Source organism: Harpia harpyja, chromosome 9 (assembly GCF_026419915.1).
Source record: "Harpia harpyja isolate bHarHar1 chromosome 9, bHarHar1 primary haplotype, whole genome shotgun sequence".
NCBI classification, from domain to species: Eukaryota; Metazoa; Chordata; class Aves; order Accipitriformes; family Accipitridae; genus Harpia; species Harpia harpyja.
The window spans coordinates 43,575,319-43,593,464 of NC_068948.1; the positions used below are offsets into that span (position 1 = coordinate 43,575,319).

The window sequence follows — 18,146 nt, forward strand, 5'->3', positions numbered from 1 at the left end:
TTCCCGAGCACCTGGCTGCCTTGCAGGGCTCGGCGCGAGCTTCCCTTCGCTGCCAGCAAACCGGGATGGCTCCGCCGACCGCCCGCCAGCGACAGCAGAGATAAACCCGAGGAATATGGCACGCGGTCCTAGCGTTTCTAAAGGAAACCTGGACTGCTGCCCCATCTCGAGCGGTTTCTGCTGCATCTTGTGCCTCCCACGCTGCCGGCTCGGAGGTCCCTGCGGTGCTTTGTGCCCGTCAGCACCTGCACACTGCCAGGCCAGGTTTGCTCTCAGGGGGACATCCTGTGCCTTTCCTATCCTTAAATCCTCCTCCTTAGACAAATACCCTGGAGGTTCCCACGCCTGTAAAGGAGCCAGTTTTCTCCTCAATCAGGGAATAGGAAAGAAGGAGCCTTGGCTGTCCCTGGTGCCAGCAAACGCAGCCCAAATTGCCGACATTGCCATGCTGTACCACGGCACAGCAATCCTGCACATCCCTGATCCGCGTTTTGGGGGACTCCAGGCTCCTGAGTGACCCTGGCATGGCAGGGACTGGTCTGAGGAGGGACTGGGACTGAAAGCTTATACTAAACCCTGCCATAGCCCCATGGCCGCTCTCCTCCTGGCCGGCTGTCGTGGTTTAACCAGGACACCGGCCACAAACTGCACTCCCAGACCCCATCCCTGCCATCATCCCCCAGAGGAGCCTGGAGTGGCCATGGGGGCAACTGCTCCCCAGTGAAGGGGGCAGAGCTGACAGCCAGGCATGGGAGCAACCCTAAGCAGCCCGCAGAGAGCTTGCAATTAGGAAAAGTCTGGATCTGAGCTCAAATTTCTCATTAATCGCTCACCCACGAGCAGCGCAGGGCAAAACCACGCCGGGCGAAGGTCAGGACCGTGGGCTGGGAGGGAGCCCAGTGGCTGTGGTTGGGAAATTCCCGACACAACACTGGGAGCCAGAAGCCGAGGAGCACCAGGAGACGATGCTAAATGTTTTAGGAGGGTTTTATTAAAAAAACCAAACTGAAGGATGTCCCAGAAAAGAAGCGCTTTGCCACTATCTGCAATGTGGTCAGGCTGGAGAGCACCTTTGCACCCAATGGGCTGCACAGTGCCAACCCCCCCTGCACCGCGGAATGTCCCCTGTGTCACCGCAGCACCCCGGGTTCAAGCCAAGCCCCCCCCAGCAGCGCCTTGCTTCAGTGCTGGCTGCTACGGATGGGACAATGCTTGCATACAAGATTCCAGTCCCTTGCACAGGTTAATCTGGGATTTTTGGGAGATCACTATCCTCCCAGCAGGCCTGGGCTTGCTCTTTAGTGAGAAAGCCATCCTGTGTGCTGCCAAGCGATGGCAGGGCCAGGCCATGGGATGCCACATCACGGTGCTCGGTCATTACAGGCGCTCTCTGCGATGCGCCGATTCCCTCCTTTGTCCAAAACCTATGCCGTTTGGCATGGTGAACAGCAGTGAAATAGCGTATTTGCCAATAACACAGCTCGTTAAATTTTAATCAAATAAGGGATTGTAAGCGCACAGTTACCAGGAGCTCCTGGGAGTGCTGAGAAGCCACTTTAAAAATGAATTAGTAATAAGGCACGTTGGAAGCAGCAAGGAGAAGACGGCTGGAGAAGATCCACTTGAAGCAGCAATGCTCCCTTTGCTGCTCACACAAAGCTTTTTCCTCCTCTCCTTTAATTTGCTTTTTTTTTGAATTGCCACTGGAGGAAGAGGGGAAAACACATGGGAAGTCCCAATACTCATATAACTCCAAAACACCAACCTGTTCACGCAGCTGCCGCCTGCCTGCGGAGCTGTCCCGGGAACGACTCTGGTTGATGTTGACGGGGAGACCATGGAGAAGACGGCCGCCCCATGCATCCAGGCTGGGGACAGGGACATTCAGGTCACCGCACTCCGTTAATAAACCACCCCCTGTGCCAGGACACAGGCATGCATGCCTGCCTGCAGCTAACGAACAGCAATCCCAAGAGCTCAGCTTGAAATGACTCCGATGCTAAAAAAATGCTCAACCCCCACCCAGGACAGGCCTGTGGGTGCATCTGAATGGGTGTCCCAAAGCCGGGTGTCCAGGAGCATCACCCGAGCAGGGCAGCTCTGCCCCGTGGGGCTGCCAGACTTAGAGGAGCTGAGAATAACATTTTTTGCCAACCTGTGAACGGCAGCCAGTCTGCTGCACTTGGGGGGGACTGGTGAGAGGGGGGTCCCTGGACATCCTCCCGTTTGGGACTTGTCTCCTGAACATCCATTCTGCCACGATGCCCAGGGCCACACGGGGCTGGGAGGGCTCAGCGACGCCGCGAGGAGCAGATGTCCCTGCGCGGGGATGCGTGGGCAGCAATTAGCTCCCGCGGAAAGGAATTAAGGAACAGATTTCTCCTGCCGGAGACACGAGCCTATAATGTTCCCAGCCCAGGAAGTGCGGTGGCAAGCGGGCTTCAACCCCCCGCTACATGCTGCCAGGGGCTTTTTATGGCCAGAAGCACCCTTTGCCTCCCTGTATCGCATCTCCTATGTCAGCTGAGCTGAGAAATTCCCAAATTGCAGCTTCATGGGTGGGAGGGTTTGGTTTGACTCCAATCCTCCTTCCCTGTAACACACCCTGGTCCCGTGGGAAGCACCTTGGTGGTCTTGCCAGCTGCCCAGGAAGGACTGGTGAGGGGGTTTTAAGTTAAGGAGAGTTTCTGGGAGGGAAGACAGGGCCTTTTCTCCTCTCACTGTGCTCCAAGGAGGGAGAGGCTGGTATGGCCATGCCATCCCTGCCACACGGCAGGCACCAGGGTGCTCGGTGCTGCAGCACCCAGGGCTGTTTGGGGGTCAGAGCCAGAAAGAAACCTTCTTCTCTGCTCCCAGGTCTTGTCCCCAGCCATCCACACCACCCTGCAACTCTTATGTTTTAAATCATCCCAAAAAAGAAAGGGGAGGATATTTATCAGCTTGCTGCTCCCTAGGGGGAATGTTTGGAGGAGGTAGGCGGGTGCCTGGGCTCCTGGGCCCCATGGCAGACCCTGCCAGGAGGGGCTGGAGAGAATCATTTCACTTTTCGGCACATCCACCTTTAATTGGGTGTAATAATAATTTTATTGCTTGCTGGGATTTGTGAGGCTGAACTAATATTTGTAAAATGCTTTGCTATCCTCAGTTGAAAGGCAATCTAGAACAGCAAAGCCCCGGTGTTATTCACATTTGGATAATCCAGAATTATTCATAAATAAAATCAAGATTATGCAAATATATTCATTAGTTCTCAGAATACCTCCAGGAAAATAGAGGAATTAGTCTTGTTAACAATTATATGTTATGTAAGTGTGTGTCTAAGCACGCACAGACCCGCGCGCTATCGGTGCTGGGGCACATTTGCCTGGGACTTGTCCCAGGATCTCAGAGCGCTGAAGAACAAGGGCTTGGCCTGTGCAAAGCAGCCACCTCAGTTTTGGGATATCCAGATGCCCTATGGCAAGCAACAGCACCCGGCACAGACCCCTGCACCGCCACCGCCCCGCGGTCCCGCCGACTGCTTTTCAGCCAAAACAGCAGAGACATCCCCAGCGTCCCCTCCGCAACCATCACGGATAGCCTATGCATGAAAACCATCACCTTATTCTAGCCAAAACAGCCTTTCCTACCCAAATGAGGATTTTTATGGTACGTGCAGGGCCAGGAGGCTGAGGAGGTGGGATTTGGATGCAGCCCTCTCGCTCAGAACCTGCCCTTTTCGCTCTGCACGAACCCTCACCCCGATGCGAGCTTGTGCCCAGCTTGGTTTTCTGCAGTGCAATGCCACCGTGTATTTGGGGTGTGCTGGGAAAGTGGAGATAAAGGTGCATTGAAAATACCGCGTGGTTTAATTAATGCCACATGCCTTTCACTGTATAGGTTGTGTGGATTGTTAATTATTTTTATAAAGAAAATAATTAGTCCCAATCAAGGCAGAAGCTCTCCAGAATTACAGCTCATTAACTGTTCTCACATTTTTCTGTTCTATAAAAAGTCATGTGGTGCTGATGAAAATTATAGACCCTTGGAATCAGCATTAAATACAAATTCAGACAGTGTTACCATCCTATTACCATCAACCGCATCGACTTGGCTTCAGTAATTGCAGCTGGAGATGAAGTGCAGGGATTTCTGCTCTATACTATCTCTGAAAACAAGCACTCTGCCCATTAGTTTGCCGGAAACAATGTGACACCAAGCCCCGACTCATCTAAGTACGTCCCCGAGGAGATGACAGCCGCCAAGGAGAAAGGGGAAAGCAAGGCGGCTTCGCCGGGGATGGGAAAATGAGGGTTGCTCAGGTTCGGTTCAGCTCCAGTTTGCAGCGGGGCTGCTCCTGCACAGAGCAGGGGTGACCACGCAGGTCTGGTGCTTGTCTAAATTAGGAAGGTGAACCAGCTAACGATGCGGCAAAACTGTCCTATAGGCTGGGGTAGCAAAGCCACCAGTTCAAGGGACGGAAAGAACTAGGAAATGCAGAGGGAACAAGGAGCAACCTTTTAGCAGTGGGATTATCCTCATGGGACATGGGGAAAATAGGACATGGAGGGATGCTCTTGTCGGGGATGCGGGAGCCTCCCCAAGCCTCTCCCTCTGGACCATCGTGGTCCAGGCACCATGCTGGGGCTGACTCTATCGAACGCTGCAGAGGCCTCGCTCAAAGCCTAATTGAAAGAAATCACAGCACATTAAAGGGAGTTCAGGTCAAATCAATACCGACACAGTGGGGAGGGCGAGCGGGGGGAGCGGGGCAGTGGCCGTGTCCTAGCGCCAGCTCTGCAGGCAGGGTGCAGGCTGCGGCCGCGGGCTTCGCTGCCTGCTTTTCCGCCGTGGAAAGGCAAGGTGAGACCCGCTGTCCCCTGCTCCGCGCAGAACAAACCCAGCAGCAGTGCAGGGCGAGGGTTGGCAGCGGCAGCCCGCGGCAGGGAGGGGGCAGGGGAGCCGCGGGTCCTCAGAATCCTGCTTTTCAGTTTCCATTAATCAGGGATGAACGTGCCTTCGGTGGCATTCGCAGCCCAGCAGAGCCGTCAGCCAGCTCTTTGGCCCACGAGTCTCCACCGCAAAATTAACCCACCCGTCCCCATGGTGGCAGCTCCCATGCTGAGCGCCTGCCCTTGAGCATCCGAACCTGCTCAGAGGGATGAGGATGGGGAAATTGGGGCTGTGGGTGGAAAAAACACTTCTGGAAAGCCCCTGAGGGCAATGGGGCAGTAAATACTGCCACGAGGCACGAAATAGCGGGAGCCAAACCTGCCACTGGCACGTGCTGCTGGCGTTGTGCCTTTAGCTCTGTCCCTGCAGGTGCTGAGATGCTCCATGTTCATGGCGAGGGCAGGGATGGGGGCACAGCCACACTGCCCCAGCACACCTGAGGGCAGGGACGTGCCTGGAGCATGAAACAGCTGCATCTGCCAGCCTGGACTCTCCGAAACATCCAAAAAGCCCTCCAAAACATCCGAAGGACATTCTTCACCTGCGCTGGCTCCTGAAGCACGCACGGGAAATGTTTGGGAGAGTACAAGGACCGCTCCAAAACCGTGGCAATGACTTCTCCAGCCGTCAGACAGAATGGACAACGGAGTCCCTGCAGCCGGGGCTGCCCTGGGATTCTGGGGGAGAAGCAGCCAACACGTCCCGTGTCCTGCAGAGCTCAGACCCGCACAGGGACCCCCCAGGGCAGCCAGGGTCTGGGGACACAGGGCCAGGGGAGGTCACCAGGAGATCACATCCATCCTCGATTAGGAGGCGCGGGGCACACCCGGGCCGGCAGCCCCTGCGCTCCACCGCTCCCCGGCGGGTCAGGCTGCAAAATACCCCCATCTCGGTCATTAACCAGCGGCTGCCTTTGTTCCCCAGCACACGTTATCCGCCTGCCTCTCTGCTCTGGTGACCCTGCAGCATTGTCCTTCATTAACTTGGCCAACGCGTGGCTGATGGGCAGACAAAGGCAGGGACGGGGCAGGTGGCTGCGGCAGGCAGATAACCACAGAGCCCATCCCACGCGGCAGGCGAAACTGGGCTGCTTTGTTGCTTTGGGGTTTTTTTTCCTATGTGTTCCTGATTTTGGAGTTTTTTGGCAAATAAAAACCCCAACCCTTGGAAGAAGCAGTGCTGAACCCACTTGTCTTGCTTCTCCCCTTCATAACAAACCTGGCCATGCTCTGATCAAAGCAGGGGAGATTTGAGGGGGAAAAATGCTTTATAGACAATAGGTTCCCAGACTTAAACCACCGGCCTTGGGGGAAATCAGCCCAAAACCCTGACTGCCTCCAGCACTCAGTATGCCATGGCTGTGGCCTTGCCTGCTCCGCCAGAGAAGGACTGCTCCACTGGCTGCAGATGACGGAGCAGTGGAGAATAAGTTATGATATATTTACATGCTATTATACATTGGTGTTATATATGCACTGCTTTGGCGGGCGGTTGGTTATACGGCCGCTCCAGGTGACCCACAGATTAATTCAGCAGGTGGTCTTTAACTGTGAAATCTCTCATAATGCAAAAATATTTCTCTTGCTGGGCAATAGACAATTTTTCATCCTGACAGTAATGTAGCTAAAATCACAGCCTCCTCCCCGTCTCTCTTCCAGTCACACCCCAACACATGTGCTCCCAAGCGCACGCGGGCATGGAGATAAATTCAATAGAACCAGCCCATTGCCAGTGCCGTCAAGTTCCACCAGGAGGATGCGCTGCTGGAATTTGGTATTAGTGGCGGAGAAAACCTGTTTTCTCGTCATGGCCCATGGGTCTCAGAGCATTTTCAGCCACCTGCGTGCGTGATGGGCATCTGACCCCAGCCCAAAGGTCTTTGCAGCACGTACCAGCACGTCGCAGCCTCCCCTGCCCCCAGGGAGAAAGCAGGACTGGAGGAGAGAGCAGAGCAACCCCGCAGGCAGCAGGACCCTGCCCACGCTGTCCCTGACCCCTCTGCCCACCCAGGCACCCACTCGGGGGCAAATGAGGAGATGGCCTCCCCAGTGCCCCACTCCCACCTCTGCCCCTGACAAAGCCCCAACCAGGGCTGGGCAGCAGCAGCTGTTTCTTCTTCCATTAATGATGAGATATAAATTAAACATGAAGTGTCAAACGGGTCATCAGTGAAGCAGTTAGCCCCAACGTCGCTGGCTCCAGACTGGGGATCCATCTCAGCTGGCCTTAAACACCAAGAGAGTTTTTAATAGAGCTTTTTTCCCCACGTTTGTTTTTTTTTTTTTTTAAGCCCTTCCTGCAGTCCCCACTGCACTGGCAGGGAAAGCGCTCCCACCACATGTGAAAAAAACCTATTTTTAAACTCCCAGTGTTTGTCAGCGCTTTTGGCTCAAGTGGCTGATGGAGAAGCCAGTTTTGCAGCACCCGGCATCCCGCAGAGGGTTGCGTGCCCTTTGCCAGGCGACGGTGGCACCAAGACGTGGGCACTGCACCCGGCCACGCTGCCGGAGGTGGTGGTCCAGCCCGCTCATCCCCCCGGCATGTGCCAAATCCGCACCACACCAAAGCCCTGTTATGGATGCTGTGCTGCTGGGATCCACCGCTCCTCCCAGATTTCAGGCATGACGACCTCTGCACCTTTGCACACATCGATAAAATCAACGAGCGGGGCTGCGAAAGCAAACTGGCTCCTGGGGTTTGGCTTTTCTCCCTGCCCTTTGCTGGGAATGCCAAAGGGCTCCAATCCGGGCATCAAACCCAGTTCCGTTTTCCAGCTGGTGGCACTGCTGGGAATCAGGGCCAGAGTAGGACCCAGGGGACTGAGAGCCATGTGTGGGTCTCCCGTGGGGCAGGACAGGACTGTGGGTCACAGCAGACCCACGCTTTCCTAACAGCAAAGAGCCCCTGGGGTCTTGAGACTGATCAGGGGCTGTGGCAAAGCCCCAGTGCCACCCGCAGCCAAAACGCAGGTGGGATTTGCTGGCCTGGGTCAGGCTTTGCAATGATGAAGAGGTTTCAGTGGCCGCAGGGAGAAAAGGAGAAAAAAAAAAGAGAAAAGGAAAGGGTGGTCATGCATGAAATGATTTTATTTCAGTGATGCGGGGTTTGCATTTGATAACTTAATCTTATAGAAAAATGTATGTATAGAAAGGTCTAGCCGCCAGACACAGAGATGTGGGAAGGGATAGGAACGCGGCTGAGCAAAGAAGGGTTCAGCTCTAGCCATGGCCCTCTGGAAGGAGAAATCTCCCAAGCCTGGAGATGCCAGGGGAGAACGGGGACCCACACACACAGCAAAAGTGGGGTCTGCAGGGCCCCTTTCTGGGGACAAGCCGCAGCAGGACAGGCTGCCCTGGATGGTGGAGCTGGGATGGTGACAGCAAGGAGACAAGAGCAGCCACAGGACCCACCTGTGGGCAGAAGCTCCTTAGCAATCCCGGGCATCAGGGTCATCGCTGCTATTTATTATTTAGGGCTTTGCAGCCCCGGCCCCGCAAGACCCTAAACTGCCACATTTTGCCCTGGCCTGTTACTCCACACTTCGGTACCTCTTTGAAACAGCCTCACTCAAGTGCTGGGATGGTGCTGAGCCCAGCACGGAGGGCACCCCATGACCCCAGCACAGCCCCCCAAGGTACCGGACCCCACTGGGACTGCGCTCACAAATCCAGCATCCACGGCCGAGCCACTGCAGCATCTGCAGACGCAGGGGCTCCCCGGCAGCTGTGGGACCATCTGTGGGAGGGTCTGTTCAAGAGTAAAATCAAATATTTCTACAGAACAATCCTCCGGCCAGCCAGCAGACATCCCCCCCTTTTGCTTCCTTCCACCTGATTTCATCCCTCATCTGAAGAGGAGGACGAGGAGAGGAGATCGGGTACGGTGCTTGCCCCGGCGCAGCGTGGGCACCGCAGGCTCCCTCCTCCCCAGCGATGGGGGCAGCAGGAAGACCCAGATTCGGAGAAAGCTGCACCCCACGTCTCCCCACGAGACGCCGTGGACCTTAATTCTGAACGAGGGCTGGGTTTTGCCCGTGTTCTTGCTGGCGAGTGTGGGAATTGGAGCCACGGGGCCAGATTTGGGCCCCAAGGAGAGCACTCAAATAAACTTCTACAGGTCAGAAATTGCCCATCCTCCAAGCCACGGTGTTTCCCACTGCCCTTCTGGTTTCCAGTCCCTGCGACACTGGTCTGGGGACAACCCTCAGCCCCACGTCCGCTTTTGGGAGCTTTTAGGTGAAGGTGACAAAACCCCACATGACTGCAGCAGGGGCACAGCGGGCAGAGGTGGTACTTTTGGGGGGTACCCAAAGTCTCTAAGAAGTCCCTGTCCATGAGCTTGGGGCTCCTATGGGGGCTTCCAAAGGCCCCTTTCCCTAAATCCTTAGGTGTTTGTACACCATCCCATGCTGATGCACAAGTCGCCTGGCTAAGGCGCCCATAGGTGCTAAGCCCGGCTGTGCTGCCCGGCGCGCACTGCATCCCACCCAACCTGGTATGGGTCCATCCCACCCATGTGCCAGCAGGGCCACCTCTCTGGGGACAGAGATGTCCCCCACCCCACCGAGATGTCCCCCACCCCACCGGAGAGGCCAGCAGGGACACAGTCCCCAGCACTGGTCCAGCAGAGGGGCAGATGGATGGGGGCCGGGAGGAACGAGGAGGAGGAAGATGAAGGCTCTGTGAGCAGCAGGGAGGGGGTCTCGCAGGCATCCCCAGCTCTGCCCCTCACTCAGCTCCCCCCAGCCTCCCAGCAGCTCCCAATCTGCCTAATTAGCTCTCCCCGCTCCCGCAGTCCAGCTGGAGCTGGAGGGCAGGAGCAGACAAAAGCCTCCCTATTGACAGCCCCTCCGAGGAAGGGGCTTTTCTTCTCCCCCTCTGCTTTTCTTTTCAAGCCCCTCTCCCCCCCTCTTGGGCCGGGGCCACGGGCTCATTAGCGCTTGGGCTCATTGGGAGCAGGAGGGAGCAGATGGCAGCCAGGCGGCTGGCGCGGCCGGCCCTGCCGTCGCCTCTTCCCGCAGAGCAGATGCCCGACCAACAAGGGGGAGGATTAACGGGAGCGGGGGGCCATGGGCACGACGAGGCCACCAGCGGAGGCTTCTTCCCCAGCAGCACATCCCGATGCCTGGGGGCCGCCAGCCTGCTGGGGACGAACGGGGTTCGGGGCCACCAAAACGTGGCTGGGAAGCCAGAGGTCAGGATGGGAGAGAGCTGGTCCCCAGCCCATCAGGGAGTCTCTGCTGGGCCAAAAGTCACTGCAAAGCCCATGGGGGAATTGCAGCCACCTTCTGCCCTTTCTGGGGGTACTCTGACCCCCTGGCACTGCAGTGCCATGGCTGCTCCTGCCCGGTCCCAGCGTAGCTGGGGGGGGGACGACCCGCTGCCACCCTTGTCCCAGCAGGTTTGCCGCAGCAGCGCCCAGACCCGTCTCCAAGATCACCTGCGATGGCAAACCAGGCAGCAAAATTGCGCTTAATCCCACTTCAGCAACACATCCCTCCCCCCCGCCTCCGTGCAGAGTGCATCCTGGGGGATTAAGGGTTAAAGCACAAATCCCCTGCACTGCCCTGATGTGACCCACTTAGACCATCTGGCAGGGAGGGATGCAGGAGCCTCCTTTCTCCCAGCACCACCAGTGCTCACCCGGCATCACCGGCTGCCCCAGGAGCTGATACTGGCACCTGCAGCCTCCAGCCTCAGCAGCACCCTCGCTTTTCACGTAGAAGTGGATTTCAGCTGAGTTTGGGGGTGCTGGGATGGGGCAGCCTGTGCCACACTGCCATGGCTGGTAGTGTGGGAGTGGGGAACACAAACACCCCCAAAAGCATCCTGCAAGCCCCCGGACTGCCACCAGCTCCGGGTCCCTGGGGGACCCTGGAGCATCTCCCAGCCTGGCTGTCCCTGGCATGTGCAGGTTCCCCAGCAGAAGGGTGCTGATGAAAGACGGAGCAGCGCTGGGAGAAGTCAGGCTGCCGAGTGCGAAGGGGCTCCCAGCTACCACACCGCAGCCGAGGTCACGGCCAGGGAAGAGATGCAGGCAAAAAAAGCCCAGCCAAGAGGGAGGAAAGGGGATCCCGGTTGTGGGGACAGGGCTACAGTGTGACGGTGATACCCGTCCCCAAAGGCTGGGCAGAGACCGGTGGCACCTTATCATGGGAGGTTTAAAGAGCATTTTTAGTTCACAAGAGCCAAAGCCCCTTCCAGCAGCTGTCGAGTGGGGATCGCAGCATCCTTACGGACCAGCGAGAGGGAGCAAGGGCACCCCGGCTCAGCGGAGGGGCTTGGGGCAGGGTGGGGGGTCCCTGTCCCCGACCCCATCCTCAAATCCCACCCTGGGGTTTTGCATGTGCTGGAGCAGTCCCCCTGTAAAGGCGAGCATGGGGGTAGCCCTAGCCCTGCCTAACCTCCCCACACCACCGAGTCCCTCACCTCCAGCTACTAAAGCACGGCCCCAGGCTGCACGGCGAAGCCCCGCCAGGCCCTGTGTAGGGAAAGGTTAATTGGAAATGCCCCTTTCCCCATCACCTCGGTTTTTCCTTTCACGCTGCAAACTGGTCAATAATCCATTTACTTTGGCAGAGCCCTGCTCTGGGCACGAAGCTGCATCCGGGGGCCGGAGTACGCAGTCCCCCCAGCTCCAGCAGGACAGGGAGGGAAGGGATTAATGTATTCTTTTGTTCCAGGATGAACCATGGTTTTAGTAGAGCTTTAACCCTCCAAACCTCCCAGAGAGCTTGATGGGAATTTAGATGGAAGAAGCTTTATCTCTAGGACCGGCAGTAAGGTGGTGGCAAGGGATGGGGCGCAGAGCCGGCTGGAAGGCGGGGGAGGAGGGGGGAAAAAAAAAAAAAAAAATTCACCTTCTGCCCCAGAAACCCCACCATTGCCCCACAAGGATGCAGGATTGAGCCCTTAGCCATGCCCAGGGCACCCTGTGGGGATAGATTTGGGCTATGCCCACCGTGGGGGTTCCCAGCAGGACCCCCATGCCACAGCTGAGCCGCTTGGCACCCCACAAGGGCACAGCCTCAGCCAGCAAAACTGATGGGGAGACAGGCAGCACTGGCCTAGAAACCACGCCATCGCCTCCACCGCTGCGGGAAGCGCGGGGCCGGATCCAGGGCAGAGATCTGCAGCGTTTGCACAGGAGCAGCTGTCAAGTGTGGGAGAAAACAGAAATCCAGATGGTCATCTTAATTTTTCATTTGGCTAACTGGTCTCCCCGTCTCCTCTCTGGTACGCTCTGCTTGCTGGCACCGCAGTCATTTGCTCTTAAATTAGCCGGGAGCATCATCAGGGAAGAAAGGCCCATCCAAGCAGCAGCGGCGCAGCAAAACCTTCAGGAAAAACAAACCCAGAGCGGAGCCGGGCGCGGAGACGGCTGCAAGAGGAGCTGCCGCAAGCCTTGGGGCCATTCTCCCCATGGCTGGGGAGCAGGAGACCAGCTCTGGCTATTGCTGGGCTCCGAACCTGGTGCCAGCTCAGGGTGCTGGGGACATCACTCTCTACCCTGATGGGGTCCCGCTGCAAGGCCCCTGGGGATGCGAAATGTGGCATCTCATAGGTGTGATCCTGCCAAGACAGCAGCCTCAGGCTCCCGGCAGAGCCCCGCGAGATGCAAGCCGAGCTGGCAGCCCTGACGAGAGAAGCCAGGGACCGCGGTTTCTCTGGTCCCCCAGCCTTTGGCTTCAGCCCCCCGCCGAAAAGCAAAGCCCCTCTGTGGCACAGGGACAGGAGCGAGCGCAGCAAGTGCCCCGCAGACCCCAGGGCGAGCCCCGCCGGGGCTGTCCCTGCTCGACACCTGTAGCGGAGGCGGCGGCACAGATGGCTGCACCACGGGGAACGTCCCCCGGTCCCGGCCGGCGGCACACGCTGCGATTTGACAAAAGGAGCCACGCTGCACCGACACCGGGACCTGGCAGCATCGTGGCCGGCTGCGCAGAGTACCCCCCGGCTTGGGGACCCCGTCACGCAGGATCTGCCGGTGCCAAGGTGCAAAACGTAGCAAAGCCGAGTTGGCGGGTCTGTTTTGCCGTGTGCCGAGAGCTCCCGGCCCCGGCACAGGCGGTTCCCCTCCCGCTGGAGCTGGCGTTGCCAGCAAAACAGAGGCACACGCGTGCGTTAACTTTTTAACAGAGCCGCAAACGCTCCCTGCCCGACCAGGATCCAAATTGCCATGTAGAGCCATGCATCACTCCTGGTACTTGGGCTTGCTGTATTTCCCCAATGCCCTAATTCGTTGCTATATTACATCTCCAACTGCAAGCTATTTAAGCAGCCCATTCAGGCAGGAGAGAGCGTGTGAGCCAGCACCCAGCCCGCTGACAGCCCCATCGGGTGCCAACCGTAGCCCAATGCAGGGGAGGAGAAAGGCGCGGTGGTTCCTCTCCCCCACAAAGGCTGAAACCCTGCAAACACTGCCCGTGGAAACGAGAGTTGCTCTTCTCCTTTGGAAGCCTAAGCCATGCCTTTCCCAATTTCCTACCCTGATTAACGGCAACCAGAAAGATCGGAAAAGGGGCAGAAGTGGCCCCCGCACCGCATGAGCAGCGGGACCCCCATCGCACAAGCAGCGGGACCCCCGTCCCCGTTGCTGCTGCGGCTCACAGCCTCCACCGGTACAAGAGGCATTGGAAACAGCTCGCTCCCTGTGAGCTCTCTGCTCTTTAGTACAGGCTAAGCCCCCAACACCCAGCCCGCTGCAGACCGAGCCCCTCTCCTCTACAGACCCATTGCCTCTGTGAAACTTTGGGTTGTTCCCCACAGCAGGTGGGGAGCAGCCAGCAGTGGAAACAGAGCAAAGAGAGAGGAGAACCAGCAAAAGCTTCCTTTCCTTACAAAAACAGTGCAACGAGGATATTTTTAACCAATATTGAGACAGTCAGCAACATAAAACTGGTCTAAATTAGAGAGCGTGTTGTTGTGAGGAAGCCACACGGATCCTTGCCCGTGCGACAGCCCGGCTGAGCGGCTCGGTGGGTACCAGCAGCCCCCTCGCCTCGATTCATGGGTTTTGGCCATTGCTCTGCCTCTGGCAAATATGGGGGGCACCGGCCTCCCTGGGAGTGGGAGGGACAGGGCAGGCAGGCACCAGATGTGCAAAGCCGAGACTGCTCGGTTTTGGGACCTGGGGGACACCAGCCCCAGAGCTGCCCCGATCCGTGGCTGTGTGCAGGCTCCTTGGGCAGCTGTAGCCTCTGGGCTGCATCAGCCTCCCCCCTGGTCCAGCTGGAGGTGGGGGGGCTCTTCCCCTCCCTGGGCATCACCCTCCCAAAGGTCCCTGGTGAAGGAGCGATGCAGAGACAAGACAACCAGCAGGACGCACACCCCAGGGGTCTGCGTGGCAGGGATGGACGCGGTCACACTTTCTAGCTGATGACCCCCCCCCCCCCCACTTCCACAGCCCAGCTAGAGCTTTCCAGGCCCCCACCCTGCTCCCCTCAGGAGGCAGCCAGCTCCCAGGCTCCAAGCACCACCGAGCCAAAGTTTCCCAAGCCTGCTCCCCTCCGGAGTGCAGCACCTACCCGGGGAGGGGGCCCAGCCAGCCATCATCCCCCTGCTCCAGGCACCGGGGGGGGGGGACGGACACCCCCAGGTCCTTCAGCCCCTAACCAGGGGTGGGGAGAGGAGACACTCCAGACCCTCATGATGGAGGGATCCTAATTGGGAGTGGGGAGGAGGATGGGGGTGATGCAGCCCCCATCCAGAGGCAGAACGGGGGGTGTCCCTGAGCTCCCCCCCCCCCCCCCCATGCCCTGCCAGCTCTTACCTGGGCAGCGGCTTGCGGGCCGTGATGCTGGCCACGATGATGCTCTCGGGTCGCGGCGTGGCCACAGCTTTGAAGGTTCCTCGCCAGAACTTCTCGAAAAGCTGCTTCTCGCCCTGCTGCACGCTGGCCATGGCCCACCACCCCCTCCCCCGGACCCCCCCCCCCCCCAGCTCTCCGCAGTGCTGAGCGCTACATCCCCCCCCCCCCTCCCCGGTCCCGGTCCCGGCTCGGTTCGATCCCGGGAGCCCAACCTGGCGCTGCCCCCGGCTAGCGGGGAGGTGTGCGGTCCCAACCGCCCCCGCCTCCCGTTTATGTGCCGGCGAGGCGGGGAGAGGGGCCGGGCCCGGCCGCCGTTCCCTCCCCGGTGCCGCCTCCCGCAGCAGCGGCAGCGCCCGGAGCCGCGGGGAGCCCGGCCCGACCCGCGGAGACGGGGAAGGGGAGGGGGGGGGGGATGTACCCCGGGGGCTGTGATCCGTGCCCGGTGCTGTCCCGGCTGGAGGAGGGCTGCTCCGGAGAGGAACCGGGCCGGTCCCGCTTGGGCTTGGATCCAGTCTTCTCCCGGTGGAAAACGGGGGCTGCCTCGCTGGTCACCCCGGATTTGATGGCTCTGGGGGGCTCGGGTGGCTTCCTACCCTCCGGGTGGGTTTAGCACCCTCACCCACAGACCCGTTTCCACCCTGGTGTCTTCACGGTCCCCAGGACCTTCCTTGCTCCATCCCCATCATTACCTTCCCCGGCCGAGGAACGCCTTCCAGGTCGCTGCCGGATCGTGGGCACCCGCACGTCTTGCCCTTCGCGGGGCACAAACCCTGCAGACCCCCACAAATTCCCGTGCCCCAACACGGGCTACCAGTAGCCTTTGTGTTTACCCACTCCCAGCTCTTTACCAGGCACAGGGGAAGAAAGAGGCAGAGCCTGCCTAGAGCCACCAGCTCGGATGGCCGAGGGAGAAAGCAGCAGGAGGCCACGGAGACCTCTCTGTAACTGGTCCATGCTGGGACCTGTATGGGGAGGAGATTTTGGAAGAAACCCCCTTTTTCTTCCCCCTCCCCATTCCTTCCCATTTAACAGGCACTGGTGTGGAGGGGCAGGGATGGGGCACGCTGCTTCTTGGACCCAGCAATGGGGCTGGGCAGCAGCAGGCTGGGAAGCCCTGCAGTGGGGTCCCAACCAGCTCAGAAAACAATTCCTCACCTTCCAGGGCAGGATTCGACCTGCTGGGACCAGGCACATGGGGAGGGGGAGGGAAGGACTGGGGCAGCACAAGTGCAGCGGTGCTGTTTCCCTTAGCCTCTGCACTGAGTACAATAAAAACATCTTTAGGAAAAAAACGCTGCTTCTACCAGATGCTTTGAAGCACAAGTAAAAGCTGGTGACCTTGGATGAATGAGACTCTCTCTATTGTGCCTTGGAAACCCGCACGATACGTTTATGTAAGCGGCGGGGGGATAATGGAGCCAGGAACAATAAGCGGTGGGAGCCAAGAAAGAATGAAAATCACGGAGAAACTTAATCGCTTTCATGCAATAAATATAAAATTACCAGAAGGCTCATTCTGACAGCGCTGTCTGTTGAACTCCTCCTTCCCTGCCCCTTTTTGCTTTCTGCTCCCGGTGCCAGGGCTCTGCCCTGCTGGTACCCGGGGACAAGGTGGCCCCGGGCTGCGTCCCCACGCCGAACGCCGCAAAGCAAGAGCCTCAGCGGCACACGGCGACCGGCAACGTCGGCGAGGCCACGAACGGCTGGAGACGGATGCCGGAGAAACAGCGGCAGTGGGAGCGGGCACAGATCCAGCAGGCCTTTACAGTCAGCTCTGCCAGACATCGCCTAAAAAGCCTGATAGGGAAGGACGATATTCACGCACGGTGGAGAGATGCTCGCTGGGAGGCTGCTCCCCCCCCGGGGAAACCGCGCAGAGTCGACGGGCACCACGCTGGGGCTGGGAAAGGCCGGCTGCGAGCTGCGACTCCGCTTTAGCCCAGGACACATCACACGTGTCGTGGGCAGGAGGTGTCGGAGTGGGGACCCTCCGGGGATTGCCATGGCCAGCAAACGGCGGGGCAGAGCAAAATGAGCAGGGGAAAGGGCTCGAGAGGTCTAGAGCAGCCACGCTGCAAAAGCGCAGCTGGGGGAGGGTACAGGCAGCACCCCCGGCAGACACAGCAGGCACCCACCGGCCCCACGACAGCCACCCACCAGCAGGAGTGGGTGCTGCCAACTACCCCATCACCCTTCTCCCACGGACAGGCAGGGACAGGCACTCCCCGTCCAAGCAAATCCAAGCCCGGAATTCCTCTGGCCCTTCCAGCCGTTCCCATAACACACAGCCTATTCGTTAGGAGCCCGTTTTCCTTCAGAGCACATTAAACTCATCAAAGAGAGATCAGGTATAAACGCACACGTGCCCTGGTCTCGATCTGGTTTGTTGGCAAATGACCAAAAAGTGGGGTGGGGGGTCAGGCAGGAGCCCCACCGGCACAGCCGGCCCCAGCCCTCTGCTTGCAGCTCATTAATCAAATAACCCTGCAAGGCATCAGCCCCTGCATCCCCGCCGGGGCTTTGCAGGATGAGTCCAACCACCCCCAGCTGCAACCAGGGTCCTCGTTGCACCCCAGGGCATTTCACCCCCTTCCACCAGCAATCCTGGAACAGCTCTAAACACCCTAAAATTAACTACAAAATAAAAGGAATAATAAATGTTTGCACTATTAAATTAGCAGCACGGGTGGCGTGTGGGCAGGAGGAAGGCTGCGATCATTACAACAAGAACCCTCTCTCCTGGCATACCTTGTGGAGACATCAATGAGCCAATTAAGCAACTGCCTCAGTTAACGGAGGCTCCTAGGAATAGACTTCCCTGCTATAGAATAACCGCGCTGTAATAAATTGTCTCATAAATAAACAGCCTGAAAAAGCATTACAAGATACCCAGAAAAAAGCACTATATCACATGCAGAAACGACACCTTACATTTCTAGCCTATTAGCCCACGGCATTGCCAATGCTTCCCCAAACCCAGGGAACCTGCGAGGAGCCATGGGGACAGTGCCACGGGGCACAGGCAGCCCTGAGCCCTCGGGGTGGTCACGGCCGTACTCTGCAAACAGCATCCCCAGCAGATACTGCCTACCCTGCGAGACCGCTGTCTGCCAGCGGCATCCAGCCGGCGGTTACTCATCCCGTGGGCATTGCAATAAATGCCACCCTGGGTTATTTACAGCCCCAGCGATAACACGGGGCTCTGCCAGGTTCAAATGTTTGCACCCAAACGGGCGCAATAAACTCTAGCAGAGAGAGCGGGTCCCAGGATGCGAACAGGGAAACTGGGACTTGGAGGATAGCTGCACAATATCCTCCAAAGAAAAAAAAAAAGAAATAACAAAAATAATCTCTTCCTTAGAAAGCTCTTCTTCCATGATTTGCTTTTTTTTTTTTTTTAAATGACA

The 18,146-nt window shown here is 58.2% G+C and overlaps 1 protein-coding gene across 3 annotated transcripts in view; it reads right to left on the minus strand.

The window, feature by feature from the left end:
• The window catches only part of SRRM4 (serine/arginine repetitive matrix 4), a 50,707-nt gene extending 35,869 nt beyond the window's left edge, over nucleotides 1-14,838 (minus strand). For all 3 annotated transcript variants that reach the window (XM_052797281.1, XM_052797280.1, XM_052797279.1), the window contains exon 1: nucleotides 14,701-14,838. In XM_052797281.1, coding sequence (XP_052653241.1) covers nucleotides 14,701-14,831 — 131 coding nt within the window. In that variant the 5' untranslated portion in view covers nucleotides 14,832-14,838. The remainder of the gene's footprint in view (nucleotides 1-14,700) is intronic.
• Between the last annotated feature and the right edge of the window lie 3,308 nt (nucleotides 14,839-18,146).